Raw genomic sequence first — 25,237 nt, 5'->3', positions numbered from 1 at the left:
ACACTTCGTTTCTTTGGTTATTTGCTGTAAAGCTCTACCCACACTAATATTAAATATGCTTTCGCTTCTCGACAGCCCTACATTTCTATTGGCAGAGCAGAATGATGGCCAGTGACAAAGATAGACAGAGTTTAATGTTGGGGTACCAGCCCTACATCCCACAGTGTGATGCTTATGGCCAGTGGCTGCCCAATCAGTGCCACCAAAGCACAGGTGAGACCGTACTCCGGTACTTTATTTAACCATCCTGCCACATACACTACAGTTTAAAAGTTTTGGGTAGGTAAGATGTTTTAATGTTTTTGCAAGTCTATTATGCTCTCCAAGGCTGAATTTATTTGATCAAAAATACAGTAAAAACAGTAATATTGTGAAATAGTATTACAATTTAAAATAACTGGATTCTATTTTATTTATTTTAAAATGTCATTTATTCCTGTGATGGCAAAGCTGAATTTTCAGCATCATTACTCCAGTCTTCAGTGTCTCGTGATCATTCAGAAATCATTCTAATGGGCTGATTTGGTGCTGATTCTTTGACTAGAAAGTTAAAAAAAACAGCATTTATTTGAAATAGATTTTTTTTTTGTTACAATGTAGAAGTCTTTACTGTCACTTTTGATACATTTTTTGCATCCTTGCTGAATAAAAATATGAATTTCTTTAAAAAAATTCTTACTGATGCCAAACTTTTGAACAGTAGTGTACTTCTGCCAAAGGAAAACATTGCAATATTTATTTGTGGATAATTTTGTTTGTTTTTGTTTTGTTTTGTATGTTTTTGCTCTGTCTGATGTCATAGCTCACTGTTGGTGTGTTGATGAGGAGGGCAGATACATCGCAGACTCTCTGATGTCTCGTTCTGCGGCCCCTTACCAGTGTAAGAGTCCAATCTCATGTTTTACTCGAATCTTTTCAATAATAATCAAGGTTGTTAGGGGAACTGCTAGTTTTACTTCTGGGGTTTATCTTTGTAAGCTGATTTGTGATCATTTGTCTCCCAGGTCAAACTACATGCCAAAGGCTCCAAAGTCATTTCCTGCTTTCTAATTGGATGCAAACAAGCTCTAATATCACTTTCACATATAGCCCTTCATGTGAGGAGGTAAGGCCTTCTTTTCGTGGTTATTTAGCTTGTACTGTACTTAAAAAAAGTACATTCAATATTAGTTACTGAAGATTTGCATTTCATGTGTATCTGTCTCATTGTTTGTGTGCACATATCTGTAGGATGGTGAGTTTTCAGTACTCCAGAAGACCAGTTCAGGCCTTTCGCAGGGGTTGTGCGTGAGTCCAATAACCGGACAAGTCATCCAACCCGCCATCGCCGATCCCTCTGGAGAACTGCAATGTAACCACACAGACACACACACATTGTAGCAAGGTGTTGAGAAATGTACCACGTCAGACCTTTGTATTATTTTGTGTGTTGTAGGTCCAGGTTGGTGTTCTCTACAGAAGACTCTGGCATTGCAGAGAGAAGTCGGTGTGGGGTATGAGCCTGAATGTGTACAGGACGGGCAGCGGTTCTTACCCCTGCAGTGTGACCTGTTCGACTGTTGGTGTGCTTCTCAAAGCGGAAAGGAGCTGCCAAAAACGCGTACCTCTCGCAGCACAGGACAAACCCCAGCCTGTGACAGTAAGTGAATTAGGTCACGCTTTACATTTTGTTAAAGTCGGCATGAAATGGAGGTTGCGATAGTCTTTTCTTCCCTATTGTTAAATGTATACGCAAACAGGAAAAGGCTTCTCAAACGAGAAAAAAATGTAGGGTGGTACTTTATTTTGTCAATCGGAAATTGATTGGATAGTTGTGGTTTGTTATTGCTGTGATTTCATGTGAGTGACAGTTTGTCCTGCCCTCTTACCGGTAAACGTCATGAGAGAAAAGAAGGGATGTCACTGTTATTTTGATTAAAGCTCGCAAATGAAGATAAATAAATAGAAATATAATGTGCATGGATAAAGTACCTGTCTACGGAAGCGTATTGCATTCACTTGAGGAAAAAAAATCTACTCTGTTTTTCTGAATTAGAGTTAATTATCTCAGAATTACGAGATAATTTTTCATGAAAAAAAAGTTTTTGCTCTGTTTTTCTGAATTAACGAGTTAATATCTCAGAATTATGAGATACATTTTTCTTGAAAAAAAAAATTTTCACTGTTTTTATGAATTAATGAGTTACTCATAATTTTGAGATAATTAAGTCATTAATTCATAAAAACAGAGCAACAACTTTTTCCCATGAAAAATGATCTCGTAATTCTGAGATAATTAACTCGTTAATTCAGAAAAACAGAGTAGATTTTTTTTCCTCAAGTGAATGCAATACGCTTCCGTACCTGTCAAAAGCTTGGAAACATTACATTTTTTTAAAATGTTTTTGTAAGAAGTTTCCTATGCTCACCAAGGCTGCGTTTATTTAACCAAAAATAGAGTAAAAAATCCCAGTAATATTGTGAAATATTATTACAAATTTTATATTTGAATATACATTTTTAAATGTAATTTATTCCGGTGATGCCAAAGCTGAATTTTTAAGCATCATTACTCAAGTCTTTAGGGTCACATGATGCTTCAGAAATCATTCTAATTTGCTAATTTGGTGCAAATTATAATAATTATATAATTATATAATAAATAATTATTATTATTATCAATGTTGAAAACAGTTGTGCTGCTTAACATTTTTGTGGAAATGGTTATACTTTTTTCAGGATTTTTTGATGAATAAAAAGTTAAACGAACAGTATTTATTTGCATTTATTAAAGATAAATATTTTGTAACATAAATGTCTTCACTGTCACTCTTGATCAATTTAATGCATCCTTGATGAATTAGTTTATTTTCTGTCTTTTTATTAGTCTTACCACAAATGTTTGAATGGTATCATTGTTAAAAAATGTAAAATAAATGTTAAGCACCATTGATAATAATAAATGTTTCTTGAGCATCAACTCAGCATATTAGAATGATTTCTGAAGCATCATGTGACACTGAAGACTGGAGTAATGATGCTGACAATTTGGAATAAAATTACATTTTAAAATGTATTATGTTTTTACAGTTTTTGATTAAATAAATACAGCCTCGATGAGCTTAAAACATCAAATTGAACATAAAAAAAAACATTGATGATAAAAACTGCAATATTCCGTAAAATGTTTTTGTCAATTTTGATTTTGTTGACTTCAGTTTTGGCATATACCTGTGGCAACAATAATTTCCCTTATTTTTTTCCCTTTTCAGTTCCTGAGTGCTCCCTTCCATACAGAGACATTTCCCATGGTGCCATTCTGTGTAGAACTGCGAATGTTGCGGGCCAGCAGACGCAGCGCTGTGAGCTGTTCTGTGACCAAGGTTATGTCAACACCCTTCCTGTCACCAGCTTCCTGTGTGATCCCAAGGCGAAAAACTGGCTTGATGATGCTCCACTTTCTTACGCCTGCCAAAGTAAAGGCCACACACACATTGTTCTATTTACCTGTTAAAATGCTCACAGTTTGTTGCAATATTTCCTTTTGGGATTTGCCTTTCTATGAAGTCTTGTTGCTCTAATTACTGAGCGTCTGTGTGGTTATGATGTCAATCAGAGCCTCGGGTACTGCAGACAGTGCAGGTGTCCTTAGAGCTACAGATGTTCCTGGCCGAGGGCCAAAAGAGTTGCAGCGTGTTGAGTGTTGAGCTACAGGCTGCTTTGCTGCGAGACATGAGAGCTACAGGTCTCTGCAGCTTACAGGTACAATACACACAGTCTGCTTTGAAATATACCATATATATATTCATGTATAAAACACATTTTTAATGTGTGACAAAAAATAAGCATAATATAATAAAGACAACATGGATTATACTTTATTTTAAGGTGTCCTTGTTACAGTGCAACTATACATTTAAGTACTGAGTAATATTTATTAACAACATGTACTCACTATACAATTAGGGCTAGAGTTTGGTTTAGGGTTAGTAGTGTGTAATTATGCATAATTTACTGTTACTACTACAGTAAGTATATGTAACAAGGACACTGTAAAACAGTGTTACCACTACATGTTTTAAAATCAAATATCTGGCTTGTATTTTGTCATTCTCCTAAAGCCAAAGCTACTAATCTTTGGGAAAAAAAAATTGGAAAATATTTATATTGTGTTAAGTTTGCAGTATATGATTTTATCTATCCACTATTAATGTGTGTAATATTAAATGATTAAACCTTTAAAATGATTAAACACATTAAACTTATAGTTAAAACTATGGCTGTCAATAGAATATAAATACCATTATTATTAGTAAACATGGCAAAATGGTTGTATTTTCAAATACAAAATAAATCTAATATATTAAATAAATATTTTTAAACAAATACATTTTATTAATTTAACTTTGAAAAAAAATATCCATAGAATAAATCAATTTCCATAGACCCCCTTGCTTTTATGGAGCCCTTAAGGGGACATGGTCATAGAAAATAATATGAGAAAAAAGTTTGTGAATGTCATATTCAATATGTAGGTATCTTTGGCCTACAGTACAACATCAACAAATTGTGCAGATATCTAAAACTACAGATACAACTTCTTTTGAATGTTTCTTAATGTGTCTTAGCTGACCTCATCCGGCCAGACCAGCTCTGTTGCAGTCTGTGACGAGTCATCTGTGTCTCTTGAGTGTTTGACTGACAAGGAGGTCACTGTGCGCATCACCTTTAGGGCCCGCCTCTCTGACCTGCCAATAACATCTCTCCCTGATCTTCATGATATTGGTGAGAGCAGCCTTTCCAATGTCTAATGCCAAATGTTTCATTTCACACTCACATTACTCTGAATCATTGATGTGTTTTATTACGGTATTCCATGTAATTTTCTTTCTAAATATTGCATGTTTATTTTTTTTCCAGATATAGCACTTAGTGAAGAGAGACTGTTAAACAGTGTGAAGGCATTAATCCGAAGTGGGGCATACCTGTCCATCTTTCTCTCTGACGGTTCTCTCGCTTTCTCTAGTCCTCCCTCATTTAGCTGCATGGCTGGCTATAAGCGGCTCCCACAATCCACTGGGTGTGGTAGGTTGGCTTCTGTACCATTTGGTCGTCTTAATGACAGACTGGCCTGTATACCATAAAAGAAAATGGCTTTACTTGTGTTTCTGAATATGCATCTATAAAGTTCTATAACTGATGCACATTTTAGCTTACGGGCCTGTACGAAAATAGAAATGTGGTGTGCAAAAATGTGTAAATGTATTTGTGAAGGTTTATGTAATATTTCAAACTGCACACAACTTCTTCTCTATTATTAATCTTTCCTTCTGTATCTGTAAAACTTTCTCTTCTTTTTCCACTCTGCACCGTCCTTACTCATGCTCAATCACTCTGTTTATTGTGTGTTTGTTTTTATCCTCTCTCACGCATAGTGTTGTGTCCAGCTGGTTCATTTTCCAGTGGTGGTGTGTGTACTCTGTGTCCACGTGATACATTTCAAGAGGAAGAAGGGCAGGTCTTCTGCTCTCCCTGCCCTGCTGGAACATCCACTGTGGCCCAGGGAGCCTTCAGTGCTTCTCATTGTGAGTAAAGGCCAAAACAAATCAGCCCAGCCCAAGTGCCAACTGTCACACAAATTCAAGAACAGCAGGAGTAGATGGTTACAGTTATACATATACATGCTCTGTCGAAATGTAGATCATAGGTTTCAGAGGCAGAAGAGTGACCAAATAGGAATATTGTTTTTTTCACTTGTGATTTTTCATGGTTTAAAATTTTGTTTTCTATTTGTCCTCTCTCTATCTGAATACTTTCAAGGTCTTACTGAGTGCCAGCAGAGTAAACGGAGTTGTACAAATAAAGGGGATTTTCTGTCAGCCCAGGAGCACCCCGTGACTGGCAGATGGTTGTGTGTTTCCCCACAGGGAGAGGAACTTTCTTGGACGTCTTCTGATGGTCCAATGACAGTTGAAGAGTGCAAAGGTATGTGCTACAGTCAGCGTTAAGGAGTAGAAATCACTAAAAATAGCAATGATGCAACATTTTTATACAGTGTGACAGTAGTTCAGGTGTTTTTAAAGTGTAGCCAAATTAAAAAGTTGGCACAGAATGAAAATGCACTATTTTTTTATTTTCTAAATGCATGTTATTGATCACATTGTGAACAATTCTTCCATGCATTTGTTTCATTTTTAAAGGCCTTTTTGACTTCATAATTTAATTAAAATGACATAACTCAATTTTTCTCTCTAGTGGCATATGCTGGACATCATTTAGTCCCCTTAAACTCGCCTCCTCCTTACATTCAGATCTACCTGCATCCAATCAACAACTGATGGATAGAACCAAGCCTCTAACCTACTTGAACTTTCTTTATTGATAATCCATTTTACTCAGGTGTACATAATAATACAGAAGAAAATACCTATTACTAGTTCTATTTCACTGCGACTTTAAATTCTGCTATTTGTTACTATATTTTTGATTCAGTTAAATAGATTAATTTGTTTCTAATTGTATTCGATATTTGGTGTAAATTTACCCGACCCTAAAAAGATGCCAGCTAAATGATTGTAAAAGTTAATCAAATGACAGTGGTTGTTTTATATTCAAAAATATATTGCTTTCTAAAATAACTAGTCTACCTAACTACTAGTGTAGCTAAACTTGGAGAGCTATGAATTTGCTTTTCACAAGACTGGCTTCATTATTTCTTTAACAGTGCTTAAGTAGATCAGTAAATCTTTATCAGTATGAAAGCACAAACAATATATAAATGTATTTGTGTGTGTTCAGAAAATCCCTCTTTGTGTGTTTGCAGTAATGGGAAAGTTTGATGTGGTTGCTCCTTCCTCCCTGCTGCTGAAATCAGAGAGTGCTGACATACTGAGCTCTGATTCCTCAACCCAGCCAAAGGAAACACAGCTCAGGAAGTGTGTGCTTGGTGAGATACACTGTTGGATATTGCAGCTGTGCACCTGTACTGAATTAGTCAGATGTGTACTCACACTCTTCATCACTAAAGTTGATCTCATCCCTGATCTCTGATAGATTGTGCCATGGAAGATTCATGCCAACATGTGGCTATTTTCAGTGATGCAGAGAAAACGTACTGTGAGCTGTACAGCACCAGTACAGATAATGTGGAATGCAGGACATCTGAACAAGTATGACCAAAAATGCATTCACACTTTACCCCATGTGAATTGTATATTGCATCCGGTGTATTTGTTGTATTTGTTGCATATTGTAGCTTAAATTAATTCTGGATTGCAGAAATTGTTTTTGAAAAAGGTTTTACCAAAAGATCCCCAACTTTTGAATGGTATTCTAATGGTTAAATGCTTTCTACATAAAATGAATACATAATCTTCACTTTTTAGTTTCTAACTTTATAATTTCAGCATTAATTTGTCAGAGTGCATGTGTTAGGTTACCTGATTTAACAACCTCTTTGACATAAATCCTCATTTGTCTTTACACAAGCTAATAAATATAAACTATAGCACATTTTCTTTTGAGAAGACAAAGATATATTAGAGATATTTCCAGTGTTATATCTGGCATTGGGTCTTTTTTGCCTTGGTGGCACTCATATCTCCTTTCCCCAAAGTGATATGATTATTACAAAAAATGGAAGAAAAAAAATGTCTTGTGGTTTGTTTGGCATTTCAGAGCAAAGGGTTTCTGGGAAATGATGGTGCTGAGACGTTCCAGACTCTCAACTGTGTTTTGAAAATAAAAGGAGATGAACCCAATCTGACGGTGTTGAGAAAGAAAGGTAAGATCATCAGCTATTGGTTATATCCCCATGTTCTCAGTTTGGTTAGTTGTTGTCAGTCACCTGTCCTGGACCATGTTTTGGTTATGCACTGCAGTAAAATATGGTGATGCATCGAATGTGGGGAGAGTTTGAGTTTGTCTAAATAGAGAATTAACTATCCTATGAGACAGAGCCTAATACAATGAAATATAATCAACATACGATATCATAATTGAGCTGTAGTCCCAAAGATTAAGTTTGTTAGCAACGATTTGAACACAGTGGTCTAGTCATCCATGGACACAAGAATAAAGAAAATTGTCATTAAAAACATTCCTCAGGCTTGTTCTGTTAACAGATAAATATTGTACCGTGTGAAATAAACGACTTGATACTTTGAGACTTCTCTCAGGAACGGAGCTCCCAGTTTCTGATTATTTTTGGCAACCAACAGGCATTTAGATGCACTTGTGTTTCTTGGCCACGACTTAAAGAATATCTGTTCTTCTTTCTTTCTCTTTTACTCTCCACCCTTCATCTTTTGACAAAAGGTCATGAATTCAGCACAGCAGGCCTGAAGAGTTTTGAGAGGCTGAGTTTCCGTAAGACCGATTCTGGAGTGTATCAGACGCTTGTGTTTGATGCACGTGGAACCACTCTGGCTGACGTCCATCGTTTCTGCGTCAACTCCTGCAGCCGTGAGAACTGCTGTGATGGATTCATCCTGAACCAGAATGTCCTCGATGGAGGTCAGAGACGCTCGCACACATTAGGAGCAGATGTAGCTTCTTTCACCCAAATCACTGGAAGACAAAACCATAAGGGCCCGTGGCGACACACATCCACGACAAACTGTTTTTTTAATACTTCCAAAAAACTTTGACAATTATATATTTTAATATTTTATATATTATGAAATGTATTTTTAAATAAAATGTTCTTTCAAAAAGATTTTTATTATGTTAAATATATATATATATATATATATTACTATTCAAATTTTTTTAGATCAGTCAGATTTTTAAATGTTTTTGAAAGAAATATCTTCTGCTTACCATGGCTGCATTTATTTGATCGAAATACATCATAAACAGTAATTTTGAGGATTATTTTTACAATTTAAAAAAGCTGTTTTCTATTTGAATATATTTTAAAATGCAATTTATTCTGGTTATTGCAAAACTGAATTGTCAGCATCATTACTCCAGTCTTCAGTGTCACATGATCCTTCAGAAATCATTCTAATATGCTAATTTGCTGCTCAAGAAACATATATTATTATTATCAATGTTAAAAACAGTTGTGTACACTATTTTTTTCAGGATTCTTTAATGAACAGAAAGTTCAAATGAACAGCATTTATCTGAAATATAAAGCGTTTGTAACATTATAAACATATTGTGACGGGCGGAAGTATCACGCGACAAGGAGAGCTCAGATTAATTGTTTATTTACAAGTGGAATAAGTGCAGAGTGCAAGTTGAAGAGTGCAGAGTGAAGGGCGGCTTTCTTGAGGTGAGGCGGTATTCTCTATTCGAGGTTTCCTTGGTGCGGTGAATCGGTGCTGTGCTCGTAACTCGTCTAACTCGGTCACACGCTGGTTTCTGGAAAAAGAACAAGAGACGACACATTAGTTCTCAGCTTTCAAGAAGCCTGTTCCTCCTCGTTGTTCAGCCTCATGTCGCTTATATGGCCGTGTGGGAATTGATGACAGGTGTGGCCGAGCAAGCCATGATGAGCGAGCACAGGTGTTTCGCGTCTTTCTCCAGGGCAACGCTGATGAGTGCATAGGACGATCGTCACACTCCCCCCTCCTAAGCGTTGTCCTGGTCCTGGTGGAAACATACGGAAGCAACAAGGGGGAAACTGGGGGTGGGCGGGGAGTGACCCCTGACAGACCTGAAAAGGCTGACCAAATCCGCGAGAGTCCGTCTGCATTGGCGTTGGAAGATCCGGCTCGGTGGCGGACGATGAAGCAGAAGTCCTGGAGCGCAAGGAACCACCGCGTCACTCTGGCGTTGGTATCCTTGGCCTTGGCCATCCACTGAAGGGGTGCGTGGTCTGTGAGGAGGGTGAACTTACGGCCGAGCAGGTAGTATCGCAGCTCCAGGACTGCCCACTTTATTGCCAAAGCCTCTTTCTCAACCGTGGCGTAGTTCTTCTCGGCCTTTGTCAGTTTCCTGCTAATAAACAGAACAGGATGTTCCTCATTCTCCGTGACTTGGGACAGGACAGCTCCCAACCCTGTCTCAGACGCATCCGTCTGCAACAGGAAGGGGCAGCCGAAATTGGGGGCGTGCAGGACCGGTTCCTCTGTCAGGGCATCTTTGATTCGCTGAAATGCCTCTTCTGCCTCGGAACTCCAGGCGACGCGCTCAGGCTGCCACTTTTTGGTTAGGTCTGTCAGGGGGGCGGCTAACGAGGAGAAGTTGGGGATGAAGCAGCGATAATATCCTGCTAAGCCCAGGAAAGCCCGCACCTGGGTCTTCGTTCCGGGCCTTTGGGCGGCGCTGCCCGCATTCTCCACCACTGTGACGGGCGGAAGTATCACGCGACAAGGAGAGCTCAGATTAATTGTTTATTTACAAGTGGAATAAGTGCAGAGTGCAAGTTGAAGAGTGCAGAGTGAAGAGCGGCTTTCTTGAGGTGAGGCGGTATTTTCTATTCGAGGTTTCCTTGGTGCGGTGAATCGGTGCTGTGCTCGTAACTCGTCTAGCTCGGTCACACGCTGGTTTCTGGAAAAAGAACAAGAGACGACACATTAGTTCTCAGCTTTCAAGAAGCCTGTTCCTCCTCGTTGTTCAGCCTCATGTCGCTTATATGGCCGTGTGGGAATTGATGACAGGTGTGGCCGAGCGAGCCATGATGAGCGAGCACAGGTGTTTCGCGTCTTTCTCCAGGGCAACGCTGATGAGTGCATAGGACGATCGTCACAATATTTACTGTCACTTTTGATCAATTTAATGCATCCTTGTTCAATAAAATATGAATTTCTATAATTTCTTTCCAAAAATATGTTTCTTACTGACTTCAAACAAAAACTGATGTGATTATTTTTATACATTTAAAAAATCTTTATATAAAGACATTGTAACATTATACACTACCGTTCAAAAAGTTTGAAGTTATCAAAGTATAATAATCCAAATACAATCTGAATCAGAAAAGGTGAGTGAGGGTTCACATCTGTGTGTTATGTTGTTAAGTGGTTTGTGTCCTGTGTTGCAGGCTCTATCATGTGTGGGCTCCTGAGCGCTCCTTCAGTGCTGCAGTGCAGCGAGACAGACTGGGACGTGAGGAACGTGGCCTCCTCCAAACGCATCTGTGGTGCTGGTGTCCAATACAGCAAACAACTGAAACGTTTCACTTTCAACTTTGGCGGACAGAACTTCACCTTCAGTATGAGTCCCACATACACACTCCAGATTTCATAACTACAAATGTTTCATTGTTGTTTAAAAATTGCACAGCATGGTTCAGCTGTTATTTGACCTTTATCAATTGTTTAGTTTTTCCAGCGCTTACTCTTTATTGCATCATTCTGCATCACCCCGTAACAATTTCATAAACTCACTAATACAAACACTTGATTGTATGCTATATCAAGATTTATGATTTTATGAATTTATGGGCATTGTAATAAAAATGAACATTTCTTGCAGCTGATGCAGCCTTACCACCATCCAGCAAAAATAAAACTGGTTATCAGGAAACTCTCATCAGTTTCCAACGTGTCTACATCTGGAAAGGTTTGGACATACTCTGCATGCATGAGCATGACACTAATAAAGCATTTTAAATGCCTGTAATAAACAAAAGTATATATTTTGATTAAATGTGCTCATGTATAGCCTAATGGTTATAATTTATGTTCTCAGAGTCTGATATGAACACACGTCCTCCCTCTGCTTGCAGTGGATCAGCTATTGTAGAGGATTCCAGAATGGTACTTTCTGGTACGAATGAGTGAAATTAAACCAAACTTGTATATAATACTATACATACACTCACCTAAAGGATTATTAGGAACACCTGTTCAATTTCTCATTAATGCAATTGTCTAATCATCCAATCACATGGCAGTTGCTTCAATGCATTTAGGGGGGTGGTCCTGGTCAAGACAATCTCCTGAACTTTAAACTGAATGTCAGAATGGGAAAGAAAGGTGATTTAAGCAATTTTGAGCGTGGCATGGTTGTTGGTGCCAGACGGGCCGGTCTGAGTATTTCACAATCTGCTCAGTTACTGGGATTTTCACGCACAACCATTTCTAGGGTTTACAAAGAATGGTGTGAAAAGGGAAAAACATCCAGTATGCGGCAGTCCTGTGGGCGAAAATGCCTTGTTGATGCTAGAGGTCAGAGGAGAATGGGCCGACTGATTCAAGCTGATAGAAGAGCAACTTTGACTGAAATAACCACTCGTTACAACCGAGGTATGCAGCAAAGCATTTGTGAAGCCACAGCACGCTCAACCTTGAGGTGGATGGGCTACAACAGCAGGAGACCCCACCGGGTACCACTCATCTCCACTACAAATAGGAAAAAGAGGCTACAATTTGCAAGAGCTCACCAAAATTGGACAGTTGAAGACTGGAAAAATGTTGCCTGGTCTGATGAGTCTCGATTTCTGTTGAGACATTCAGATCGTAGAGTCAGAATTTGGCGTAAACAGAATGAGAACATGGATCCATCATGCCTTGTTACCACTGTGCAGGCTGGTGGTGGTGGTGTAATGGTGTTTGGGATGTTTTCTTGGCACACTTTAGGCCCCTTAGTGCCAATTGGGCATCATTTAAATGCCACGGCCCACCTGAGCATTGTTTCTGACCATGTCCATCCCTTTATGGCCACCATGTACCCATCCTCTGATGGCTACTTCCAGCAGGATAATGCACCATGTCACAAAGCTCGAATCATTTCAAATTGGTTTCTTGAACATGACAATGAGTTCACTGTACTAAAATGGCCCCCACAGTCACCAGATCTCAACCCAATAGAGCATCTTTGGGATGTGGTGGAACGGGAGCTTCGTGCCCTGGATGTGCATCCCACAAATCTCCATCAACTACAAGATGCTATGCTATCCTATCAATATGGGCCAACATTTCTAAAAAATGCTTTCAGCACCTTGTTGAATCAATGCCACGTAGAATTAAGGCAGTTCTGAAGCGAAAGGGGGTCAAACACAGTATTAGTATGGTGTTCCTAATAATCCTTTAGGTGAGTGTATACCTGAGCATTTTTGTCTTCTTATGCTTAAAAGTACCCTTAAAACATATATGTTGTACTTTTTAAATGGTATTAATATTTATTTTATTGGTATTTAATAAAGTCTAATTTCTATTTCTACTGTATTGTCCACTTAGACTCAGTAAAGGAGGCTTTTGGTGTTCTGGAGAGTGGTGATATAAAAGTCGACCCAGAGAGGAAACTGCCTAGTCAGCTTTACTGGATCTTTAAACACCAGTACACTTTCCAGGAAGCTCAGCTGTTGTGTCTAAAACGTAAGATGCAAAACGTTTGCTTACTATTATATAGTTAGTGAATGTCTGTGTAGTGCAACAATGTTTCACTTTCTGTTCTTTGAATATGGGTGATGGGTTTCAGGGTGTGAAGAAGAAGAACTGTGTCACGTGTCTGACATTCGCGATGAAGGCTCTCTGTATTTTTCGTGTGTATTGTATCCTGACACACGCGTGTGTGGGGCGTATGACAAACCTCTCAGACAGGCATGCAGTTTTGTGATGGCACAGAGTCTTCAGACTGCATACCAGAAGAAAGGTGAGTCGTTTATACACAAAAATGCCATGCGTCACTGCAATGAAACCGAGACAATGAAATTTATGATACAAAAATATGATAATTTGGACACACTTTAGATTAGGGTCTAATTCTCATTTTAACTAACGATTAACTACAAATGTTGCCTCAATTAACTCTTAATTACTGGTAATTAATAGTTAGTAAGGTAGTTAAGTTTTGGGTAGGATTAAGGGATGTAGAATATGGTCAAGCAGAATAAGGCATTAATATGTGCTTTATGAGTAATAATAAACAGCCAATATCCTAGTTATGTGCATGCTAATAAGCAACTAGTTAATATACCTATAATACACCAAGTACATTAGATTTTGTTTTCTTATTTGATTTTGTTTTCATAACCCATTATCCTCAAATAATCACGTATGCACTATGTATATAATGCTTTCATATTTCTCAGCAATAGCTGTCGGTTTTCAGAGACTTTTCTCTGTGATTGGACAGATGGGTTTTGCATTACCTAATGCAAGTCTCATGACCGTGGTTTACTGTAAAGTCTGAAGTCACCACTTTCTTTGTGATTGAGTCTTTCTGTCATTTACTTGAATTGTTTTCGGATATGATCCTAGCAACTGAACATGAAATCCCGATGAGTCAGATGTTTGTATAGCTGGAGCTTTATAGAGACAGAGGGTGAAAGGGCAAAGTGAGACACTGATGATGGATAAATAATGGCTAGTTTGAAGAGATTTTTTTTAATTGTCTGACCATATATATATTATGCCGTTTTAGTTATGCCGTTTAGTTTTAGTAATGCATCCTGGTTGGTTACAAAAGCGTCGGAAGTTGTACACCTATGGGACACCAACATGAAGCAGATTATCCCACTTATTATACTGCTACTACTTTAGATAAGTAAATAAATTGACATTAAATGTTTTATTTGATTTAGTTCATAATTATATAATATAATTATTTTATGTGAGAAGAAAGAAATGCACACTGCACCGTTAGTTTTACTTGTTTTGCTACTGTTAATGGTATATACCTGCAACTGCAAACTGGAGCGTTATCTTAATTTCGCCTTTAAATGCAGTGCATTGTTCATTAGCCATAAAAATGAGCCATGCCTAGTTCTCATTATGCATTTTAGTTAGTGGTAACAGGAATTGTCTGGATGACTAGAGAACATTTCAATGAGCTGAAGTGGCAAAACTCCACTTCACCCATGTGGCGTGCAGACAGCAGTGAGCTCATGCTGTCTGCGGTACGTGGAAACAAACACTAACACAATCTAATATGACCTATTCTGAACCAGCAGATCTGTAAAATCTACATGCCCGACAGCTTGTGCAATTTGTACAGTTGACTATGATGTCTTGACATTTGACATCTGCTTTGTACTGCTGCTGTCAAAAAAGTGTAAATCGTATCTGTACCTACACTACGTCTCAGAAAATGTAGTTTAGTTTCAGGACCTTTTAAGTGTAAACTCTTATGGAAATTCCACTTCTTAAAATTCAGAGCATTCTCACTTGTCATGCTAAGTTCATGCAAAACTCACCTGAAGTTAGTTGATTTTAACTTAAATGCCTCATGACATCACATTTTGTTGCAATTTAGTCAATTTCTAATAGTTTTAATGCTAGACATATGCTAGTGTGCTCCTAATTTTTTTATTTTTTTATTCTTTTAGCAGATACAATAATTTAATATTTAATAGAACACTGAGCTTGTAATGTGATGTCATAGGGACCTAAAATGTGCGCTAGTCTTACCGCTTATGATATTATCATTATGTACTTATTATGTACATAACACATTATGCACAATTGAATTTTGAAATTCAACACCATTCTTTAAATGGTGATAAATTAATCTTTATTTCAACATCTGCTCCATTCTACACCATTTCCCGTTTGTACTGTTCCTCTAGGTGTCAGAATTAGTTTCATTTGAAAGAAAAGCACAAGGGGGAGACTGTCTAACTGTGGTTTATGCATGATGTTCATTGTTATCCTTTTGATTAGAAATGGAAAAGAAGTGTTATGTAAGATTTGGTTGAGTGAGTGACTACACAGTAATGTAGTTATTCTGGATGTCTGTCTAAACTGCAGAACAGCTCTAGGATTTAAACCATGTGGAATCACAAGTAATTTATTTTAACAGAAGTGGACAGATGGAGTGCCTCTCAGATTACCTTAGTCATTCATTCCTCTGCATAGCAAAGACTTTGACCGCTCTTTAGCTTTTTAGCTTTCCTTTAAAAGGGACTATTTAGGAATTTACGGAGAGATATTGGTCTTTTTTTTTTTTTTTTTTGAACAAGACTGTCTGTTTGGGGAGATGATTGGAATAATAATAATAAAAAAGAAAAAATTACGTTATATTTAAAACCTTATATAGAACCAATAAATTATCGGATTCTTTAATGAATACAAAGTTCAAAAGAACTGTATTCATTTGAAATGGAAATCTTGGTGACACTTTATTTTAAGATGACGCAGTTACATGTTACTGTTTGTAATTACTATAGTAATAACAGTAAATTGTGCATAATTATAAGCAACTAACCCTAAACAAAACCCTAACTGTAACTCTATAGTAAGTGCATGTTATTAATATTACTTAGTACTTAAGTACAATGTAACTACGTCAACTTAAAATAAAGTATAAACAAAATCTTTTGTAACATTGTAAATGTCTTTACTGTCACTTTTGATCAATTGAATGCATCCTTGATGAATAAAAGTAGACATTTCTTTCAAAAACAAACAAACAAACATAAAAAATCGTACTGATAGTCAACTTTTAAATGGTAGTGTAAGTGTTAAACATCTTTAAAACGCCAAAACAGGATTTGATAGTTCTATTATGCATTCCTGGAACACAAGTGCCGTGAATTTCAGTCATAATAGGGGATCACAGGGGACTGAATGTTTCATGGCCTATAAAGGAATCCACAACAAAAAGGTGTGATCATAAACTCTTAACATGTGGGCCATCTGCTGATGATGTTTAAGGGTGGAAAATAATGCTGCCTAGGTGGAAATCTGCCGTAAAGGGTTTTCTCAATGCTGTAAAAGAGATTTTCCGGGTTTTTTTGAGCCAGCGTTTTATTTTAGCTTGTACTGAGAGAATCAAAGAACCTCTCATAATTAAACGGGTTTGTTTTTTTGCCCCAAAAGCACTACATGGATGTTTTTTTTGTATAAATGGTTCACTGTTTGGACCATTAGGTTAAAAAGAAGTTGTTGTTTTTTACCAACTGATACACCAAAGTGCTTTTTTTCAAGATAGGTCATGTGCTTATCACTTTCTTTTTTTGTGCAGTTTCTCTGACCGGAAGTGTGAAGAGCTTCTACAGCCGTGTTCCTTTTAAGAAGATGGTGTCTTACTCTGTACGCAGTCGAGTCAGTGTGTCCCGTAAATCTATAACAGAAGGGTGAGGGGAAAGCCAACAAATTTGTGTTTCCATCGCAGTTTATTTGTTTCCCTCATGAATAATGCTGTTGGAATTCCTTGAGCAGGTTCTTTGAGTGTGAGAGGCGGTGTGATAAAGATCCATGCTGTCGTGGCATAGGATATGTCCAAGATTCAGGTGTACCTGGTACGAAAGAACCTTTACATTCAGATTAATTATTTTACTTAAAACATATGTGAAATGTCTAATCTGAGGAATGAAACCAATCACAGTTAGTCTCTGTTTTTCCTTTGTACAGGATCAGATGTGTTGTGTCTAACGCTAAATAGTCTGGGTATCCAGACGTGTGGAGAGAACGACAGCACTAACTGGAGAATTCAGGACTGCTCCCCATCCAAAGTGCAGACTGAAGTCTATCCCTTCGGCTGGTATGAAAAGCCAGGTATGTCTGAAATCCAAGTGCCTTTTTAAACTGAGAAACTCTGATTTTCGATCAATTGAGAATTCCCAGTATGCGGGTTGAGGAAGTGAATGACTTGATGAAAAGATATTAAACATCAGCTTTGTATGTCTCTAGTGAACCAATGGACAAAGAATCCCAGTGTGTGTCCACCATTTAGTCTCCGTTCACCCATAAAGAATGGTAAGAGACTCGTTAATGAATAATTAATTGTTGTTAATTGAATATAATTTATTATTCATTTGTTTAATTTCCACAAATAACATTGTGGGTCTTATATTGTAAAAAAAAAATTCAGTTGATTTGAAGAACTGGAAGCAGTTGGATGGCGCCTCTGTGCAGGTGGATTCGTCTGTTTCTGCTTTTGACATTGTCCACATAAGCAGAGACATTGCTGAGGACCTAGATAAAGTCAGAGACTGGTGTCTTTCTGGTAACGTCTTTCTCTATCTATCCCTTTTTTTGTTTTTCTCAGAATTTTTACGTATTTGAATGTGATAGAGCCACATATTACACGTTGAACACGTGTAGAAGTTTACTTTTGATCTGAATAAACGTTTTATCGCTTTTACTCACCAAGGTTGCATTTATTTGATCAAAAATCTGGGGCGGCAGTGGCTCAGTGGTTCATGTGGGTTGTCTACAAACCGGAAGGTTGGTGGTTCAATCCTCGGTTCCACCTGACCAAGTGTCGAGGTGTCCATGAGCAAGACACCTAACCCCAGCTGCTCCCGACGAGCTGGATGGCGCCTTGCATGGCTGCCGTCGCCCGTCGGTGTATGAATGAGTGAGTGAATGGGTGAATGTGAGGCAAATTGTAAAGCGCTTTGGTGGCCATTGGGTCTGTGAAAGCGCTATATAAATGCAGTCCATTTACCATTTACCAAAAATAGTAACATTGTGAAATATTATTATAATATAAAATAAATATGATCTATTTTAATATTTTTTTCAAATGTAATTTATTCCTGTGCTGGGAAAGCTGAATTTTCAGCATCATTACTCCAGTCATCATCAGTAACGCATGATCCGTCAGAAATCATTTGAATATGCTGAATGTTTGCTCAAGAAATTGCTTATTATTGTCAATGTAAAAATCAATTGCTCTGCTTAATATTTTTTTGTAAAAATCATGATACTTTTTTCAGGGTTATTTCATAAATAAATAAAAAAAAACAGCATTTATTTAAAATAGAAATCTCTTGTAACCTTACCAATGTTTTTACTCTCATATTTGACTTATTTATTGCATCCTTGCTAAATATAAGTATTCATTTCTTTATTAAAAAAAAAACTTACTTAACCCCAAACTTTTGATCAGTAGTTTAAATATATTATAATTTAATAATATTAATAAAACTCACAATAGCTCATTTATTATTTTCACTTAATTATGAATAATAATCACATTTATATAATAATTGATTAATATGTATTTTTGGTCACACTTTAGATTAGGGTTTCTCACTATTAACTAACTAAATATTAACTACGACTTTTGCCTCAGTAATCTCCTAATTACTGCTTATTAATAGTAAAGTAGTTGTTATGTTTAGGTATTGGGATTTAGAATATGGTCACGCAGAATAAGGCATTAATATGTGCTTTATGAGTACTAATCAACAGCCAATATCCTAGTAGTATGCATGCTAATAATAAGCAACTAGTTAATAGTGAGAATTGGACCCTAAACTAAAGTATTACCGTTTTCTTTTTTTGTAATTTACAATACATAAGCATGTGGATGTACTTGTGTGCTCATAACTCTCTTGTCCTTTGTAGCATGTGAGGAAAGTGAGTCCTGTTCAGCCGTGTCTATCGATAGCAGAGAGTCAGCCATGAGATGTGTGATGTATCCAGACACACACACCTGCCTTCCTACAACTAGCGGCCAGCGCTGCTTTCTAGTTACCAAAGAGCCTGCTCAATCTGTTTATATCAGGACAGGTGACACCTTAAAACAAAACATCCTTCTATTCACTCAAGTCTCAATCAGTTCAGAGTGTTTCTGATCTCTTTCATCCAAGCAACAGAGATGTTTAAACATTTTCTTTATAGGTTTACAGCCAGAGTTGACTTCTGTTTTCATCCTTGATCACGGCACGCTACTCGGAGAGAGTGAGGTGAAACTGATAACTGGCTTAGATAGCAAGCGTGTGACCTACTTCCTGGGTGTTCCTTATGCTCGTCCACCAATCGGAGAGCTCCGTTTCAGCCCTCCACAGCCAGCTGACTGGACCGGTACCAGGAATGCCACGTTTTCCCGGTGCGTGGACAACTTTGATCGCAGATTGTGAGAGTATAAATGTATGTTCTCATACATTTATACCCTCAAAATGACCGGTTGCCTTTCTGCAGAATTAATAGTCTCTTTTCTGGAAAGAGATCTGATTTGTTTGATCAAAACTGTTTTAGATCCAGTTGTCTTCAGCCTGGTGACCCCGCTGACTCCACCTCCAGTGAAGACTGTCTTTATCTCAATGTGTTTGTTTCTATTAGTGTGGTAAGACCCCCATGACATGCTCAAGATCTCAAACATGCATAAGTACATAAACGTAATCAATCACTAATCAAAAGTTTGAGGCCAGTACCTTTTTTAAAATGGTTTTAAAAGAAGTCATGTATGCATTATGCATTTTTTTTACACCGCACTGACAGACGACAACAGGCACTTTTTTCAGGTTTTGTCAAATCCGTGTGTAACCCTATTCCTAACAGTCTATTAATAATCAACTAATACTCTAATGAGAGTTGTTGACATTTATTTGTCAACAACTGCATCATTACTAATGATGCACATCATTACTTATAGTCAACAGAATGTCTAAAGGGTACCATCAAAATAAAGTGTAACTGACCTCACTGTGTGTCATGAACTTTTACGTCTGTTAATACTGTTTTAATAAACCACGCCATCCGCTGACTGTGGTGTGGATACTAATATATTGGTAATTAATTGTACAAAATGTTCTGTTTTGTCACAGAGAAAGAATGCACCGGTTCTGGTGTTTTTCCACAACTCTGGATCGGGTCTCTTAGATGGTTCTTACCTCGCTGCTGTTGGCAACATAATTGTAGTGACAGCCAGTTTCAGAGTGGCCGCTTTCGGATTCCTCAGTGCAGGTACGAACACGCATATTATACACAAATGTGTTCATATTTGCATCTTGAAAATATTCCAAGACTTTAGCCAGCCCCACAAATTGTACTATTTGTATATATTTTAAAATGTCATTTTTGCCTGTGACAGCAAAGCTAAATTTTTAACCTTCATTACTCCAGTCCTCAGTGTCATTGATCCTTCAGAAATCATTCTAATATGCTGACTTGGTGCCCAAGAAACATTTCTTAATATTATCAATGCTGAAAACTAATTTTGTGGAAACCGTGATGCAGTTTTTCAGGATTCTTTGATTAATAGAAAGTTCAAGAGAACAGTATTTATTTGAAATAGAATTATCTTGTAACAATGTAAAAGTCCTGTCACTTTTGATCAATTTAATGCATCCTTGTATAAATTTCTGTCAAAAAACAAAAAACCTCACTGACAACAAAAATAGTTTTATTTGCTTTTTTTTTTTTTTTTATGCAACAAAACATAGAAAGGCTTCCTTGGCACTTTATGCTGAAAAGTCCTAAAAATGTTTTAAGGAAAGAATCTCAGTGTTATTGAGACAGTTTAATGTATAATCCTACACTGGAATTAAACCGTGCCCTGGAAGCTCTGTTAGAACAGAATGACGTATTGCACAAATGGGATAATTTCTTCCATATAATGGAATTCCAAAAAATGCAATGGAATATGGTTATGGAATATAGTTACGTAAGGTCCATGTGAGAAGTTCCATTCCACACAGTGGTTGTGAAAATATTCAGATTCTTTTCCCCTTTGCCACCGTTGGATGAGTAAGTTTGAAAAGGGGGCCTAACTGGTGCCTTTGAGTAGTCTGCCAGGATGAGCTTTCACTGTCCAGCCAAAAACAACACACAGTGAAAGCTGTGCAGAAGCCTGATTGGCTTCCTTGAGTTTCCCAGCTTAACCCTTGTGGAGCTTTGAAGATTTGAGTAAACATTAAAAAAATTATTATTATTATTTTTGTTGTCTCTATAATGAATGGACTCTCACATGCTGATTATAGTGCGAAGGTAATTTCTCAGTAATCTACTGCAAATCTTCTGGAGTGATAGTGTGGAAAATACATTTGGAGATACAAAATGTGCCTCATGAATTAAAGTCTGTTCACTCTGTATAGGTTCCAGTGCTCTGCCGGGGAATTATGGGTTGCAAGACCAGGCAGCAGCTCTGGGTTGGGTTCAGAAAAACATTGCTTTGTTTGGAGGAGACCCCAATAAAGTCACAATAGGGGCAGAGAGAAACGGAGCTGACATTGCTAGCCTTCATCTCACCTCGCCATCAGCTTCATCACCCTTCCACCGAGCTTTACTAATGGTAAGAACAGAACTCTGAGTTCCCACTGCCGGTTATATAACACCACTGTTTTGTGTAAGAAAACTAATGTCTGAGGTCACATTTACAGTAAAATCTATCTACTCTAGTCCAAAAATAATGAATCATGGTTATACAAGCATCTTAAAACACTCATTTGTAAGCCTAAACTTGAATAAAAAATGTGTTTAAGAAAATATTTGAAGTATTCCAAATGTTTCTCTGACAAAAAATTCAGTCCCTTTAGGATTCACAAACAACAGTGCCTTTAAATATCAGCTTTTGAGCTCCTCAAATGAATTAGCTGTGATCTATCAATGCACCTCCTCATAGTTGTCCTCCACAGTGGCCAAATTTTCAAGCTGGTGGTTCGGCAGTGTGTAGATAGACCTCCACCTCTTCTTCTTCAAACTAAATTTCTTTCTCTCTGGCTTTTCCTGCTCTCCCAGTAAAGACAGGTAGGAAGAGACACTGTTCTGGACCCCATAGCTGACCGCCGAAGGGCTTGTACTCTGTGGGATGAGCTCGGAGCTGAGAGAAAGTGCATCACTATTATAGATTTTGTCTGAAAAGATTTACAGTATTTTAAATTCTTCCATGTTTATATGAAAGTTCAAACACTGATCAGGTGAATCTCAGTTTTGAACTTCCCTTTAAGAAACAACATTTAAGCGGCTTTTACTGATTTTCTTACCTGTTCACTGCTCTCCAGTCAAAGGATAATTTTCTCCCAGTCGATTTCATGCGCTCACTCAGGTGTGTTTCACAGACGGCCAAGCACGGGCCGGTAAGAACACAGCACAGGCCGTCTGCTATATCTAAACAAGAGCAAGAGGGGAAAATCTGCATCAAACAGATGATCATCTTTTACACTAAAACAGCACAAATTACTTTTTTTAATTTTTTTATGTATTACATGATTTACCAGAGTAGTGGTTGACCAGATCTTCCAGACACTGAAATGTGAGGCGTGGAGAGATGAAGTACCAGTTGTTTGGCATTCGAACTATCCGATAATGCTTAATAGTTCTGTGGCGTACAGATAAGCTGTACATACCTACAAAAATACAAGCAATATGATCAAACATATACGCCAAAAACATTAATTAGTATATAATTTGGATTGATCTATTTATAAAACTCTTTCTGTCAGACAGTTTCTTCCTGTTTAGTGGGCAGTTCTTGTCAAAAATAAGCTTCAATATGGACCGGACCTTATGCTGTCTGGCTTTGTGAGACTAGACTAGAGTTTAATGTTCGTTTTAAAGTTGTATTCTGACCTTTTGTGCTCTCTCTAATCATGAACGACCCCACTCGGTTCCCTGGGAGTCGAAGCAGTTCCTCAGCTTTTGGTCTGGTCACACTTTCAAACAGCCAGCTGAGACAATCGAGAATGTTTCCATTAGCACTTAAACAGTTAGCGTAGGCTAACTGACAATAAGCTTGTATAGTTTGCAATTCAGAACCTACCCATGGTAGACTTTTGTGGCATGACAGTGCGGTATGTAGTTCACTTCCTTCGTTTTGACTGAGTAGACCTTCCACCAATACCCTTCCCTGAAAGAAAGTTTGGTGGACAGTTTGCTTCTTGGGTCATTTTTAAGTTTATAATTATCCCCAAAAAAAAAAACTATTTCTGTTCAGTGAAAAACAAGTTTTGTGTGTGTGATAAACAGCGGAAGGTAGTGTTAATGCTAACACAGGGTTTTGTGGTCAGTTGTGCATTCACACATTGAGCCCAGCAACTGTCAAACATTGCTATAAATATAGTTGAATACAAACACTCCTAAACCTAAAAGTTTACACACATTGTCTCTAGAAAATATTCCTAAACACTACTATTAAAAGGTTTGGTGCCAGTAAACACCAATAAAGCTGACAATAAAGTGACTCCATTTCAAATAAATGCTGTTCTTTTAAACTTTATAATCCTCAAAAGAATCTGTTTGTAAGAACTGCTTTCAACATTGATGATAATAAGAAATGTTTCTTGATCACCAAATCAGCATAGGTTTATGTCATCCCAGGTATAAATTACATAGAAAACAGCTATTTTAAATTGTAATAATATTTCATAATATTACTGATTTTACTGTATTTTTAATGTAATAAATGCAGCCTTGGTCAGCATGGGAGACTTCTTTCAAATTTTGTAAAAAATCTTCCCAAACCCAAACTTTTGAATGGCCGTGTATGTCCTTGCTTGTGTAATAATAATCTTGTAAAAAGACAGTTTTTATTGTAAGCATACACGCTAAAGCTCTTGTAGAAACATGAAATGCTAAGACACTTACTCAGACACTATTTTCAGCCACTCTCCCATTCGAAATATGGGCTCGCAGATATCAGGAGGAGGGTAGTTATCCAACACTACTGCTGTGTCATTCTCATGCACTGTAAAATAGAAAATACAGCATCTGTATCTTGGAAAAAAGGATTTTAGTAATGTTTATGTATGATATTTGATGTTTTCTTATGTCAAGGAAACATCAAGTAGCTAATGGGCTCCATTAGCCTTTAAGCTAACTTTTTAACTTGATCATTTATTAAGTCAAGACTGACTGACTAAACAGAAAAACAAACGTCTGTTTTTATCACCAGTTCGGTCATGGGTATGTTACCAGATAATTCTGCACATTTGTGTCTAATCTTAGATACTTTATATTTTTTTAGGTCATACACATCTGTGTTGAAAAGAGAAGTTCAGTTTAGTCTTTTGAATATTACTTCAGTTTAATGACAGACCACAACTTACGCTGCACATTCTGCTCAGAAAGAGAACCGATATCTGTATGTTTTAATACAGTTTCTTTTAATACAGTCTCTTCACACACCACAACATCTGTAAATGATCGAAACGATGTGGCATCTGCCTACAATAACTAGAAACGTCACTTGAAACCACTCATACATTGTCACTCAAACAGTGCTCAGCATTTTCGTACCTCTCGGTGGAAAGTCTTCATTAGTATTAGTTTGTCTGAAATCCTCTGGGGTTCTTTGGCTTGCCTGAGCGCTTCCCATCGTCAGTCTCCCACTGCTATTCCTACGGATTTATCACATCTGATCAGCCATCAGATGTCTGTCCCAACTGAGACAATGTCCTGTTCTGAGCAAAGAGTGTCATTAGATTCTGCTGTTGTTCTGTTGTGCAACTTCCCACTGATAAGACTTTAAGGGCATGGCTCAAGTAAACGGGGAAACTGTTTCTCACCACACTTTCCACTCTACATATAAGCAAAAATAGGAAGTGCTGAAATGAAATGCTTTATAATCGCATGCAAATCCATTAAAATATGTACTATGTCTGCAGCTTCGGGTAAACGTGTGTATAAATAGCTGCGGTATGCAAAGAAACTACTCATCATGATTTTGTTTTGAAAACCATAATGCATTAATA

At 37.5% G+C, this 25,237-nt stretch overlaps 2 protein-coding genes across 2 annotated transcripts in view; one reads left to right on the top strand and one right to left on the bottom strand.

Annotated features, from left to right (window-relative positions):
- tg (thyroglobulin) overlaps positions 1–25,237 on the top strand; it is a 39,580-nt gene that overhangs the window by 8,281 nt on the left and 6,062 nt on the right. Inside the window, exons 12-41 of the mRNA XM_056258427.1 lie at positions 76–213; positions 803–880; positions 1,005–1,105; positions 1,231–1,351; positions 1,436–1,639; positions 3,252–3,455; positions 3,596–3,741; positions 4,608–4,764; positions 4,900–5,064; positions 5,415–5,564; positions 5,800–5,964; positions 6,803–6,925; positions 7,033–7,148; positions 7,657–7,762; positions 8,296–8,493; positions 10,973–11,143; positions 11,407–11,493; positions 11,623–11,700; positions 13,113–13,250; positions 13,354–13,527; positions 16,840–16,951; positions 17,037–17,116; positions 17,229–17,372; positions 17,508–17,573; positions 17,689–17,823; positions 19,173–19,337; positions 19,449–19,656; positions 19,806–19,893; positions 20,375–20,513; positions 21,644–21,840. Coding sequence (XP_056114402.1) covers positions 76–213; positions 803–880; positions 1,005–1,105; positions 1,231–1,351; positions 1,436–1,639; positions 3,252–3,455; positions 3,596–3,741; positions 4,608–4,764; positions 4,900–5,064; positions 5,415–5,564; positions 5,800–5,964; positions 6,803–6,925; positions 7,033–7,148; positions 7,657–7,762; positions 8,296–8,493; positions 10,973–11,143; positions 11,407–11,493; positions 11,623–11,700; positions 13,113–13,250; positions 13,354–13,527; positions 16,840–16,951; positions 17,037–17,116; positions 17,229–17,372; positions 17,508–17,573; positions 17,689–17,823; positions 19,173–19,337; positions 19,449–19,656; positions 19,806–19,893; positions 20,375–20,513; positions 21,644–21,840 — 4,154 coding nt within the window. The remainder of the gene's footprint in view (positions 1–75; positions 214–802; positions 881–1,004; positions 1,106–1,230; positions 1,352–1,435; positions 1,640–3,251; positions 3,456–3,595; positions 3,742–4,607; positions 4,765–4,899; positions 5,065–5,414; positions 5,565–5,799; positions 5,965–6,802; positions 6,926–7,032; positions 7,149–7,656; positions 7,763–8,295; positions 8,494–10,972; positions 11,144–11,406; positions 11,494–11,622; positions 11,701–13,112; positions 13,251–13,353; positions 13,528–16,839; positions 16,952–17,036; positions 17,117–17,228; positions 17,373–17,507; positions 17,574–17,688; positions 17,824–19,172; positions 19,338–19,448; positions 19,657–19,805; positions 19,894–20,374; positions 20,514–21,643; positions 21,841–25,237) is intronic.
- Positions 21,920–25,054, bottom strand: LOC130090832 (src-like-adapter). Its single transcript, XM_056258444.1, has 7 exons — positions 24,783–25,054; positions 24,132–24,231; positions 23,308–23,394; positions 23,118–23,215; positions 22,763–22,894; positions 22,532–22,655; positions 21,920–22,368 (listed from the first exon to the last, which is right to left on the bottom strand). The coding sequence occupies exons 1-7, from the start codon at positions 24,859–24,861 to the stop codon at positions 22,152–22,154; spliced, it is 837 nt and encodes a 278-aa protein (XP_056114419.1). The 5' UTR covers positions 24,862–25,054; the 3' UTR covers positions 21,920–22,151.

This window comes from Rhinichthys klamathensis, unplaced genomic scaffold (genome assembly GCF_029890125.1).
Source record: "Rhinichthys klamathensis goyatoka isolate OS25496 unplaced genomic scaffold, OSU_Roscu_1.1 h1tg000152l_1, whole genome shotgun sequence".
Taxonomy (NCBI): Eukaryota; Metazoa; Chordata; class Actinopteri; order Cypriniformes; family Leuciscidae; genus Rhinichthys; species Rhinichthys klamathensis.
This window is presented reverse-complemented; position numbering and strand designations above follow the sequence as displayed.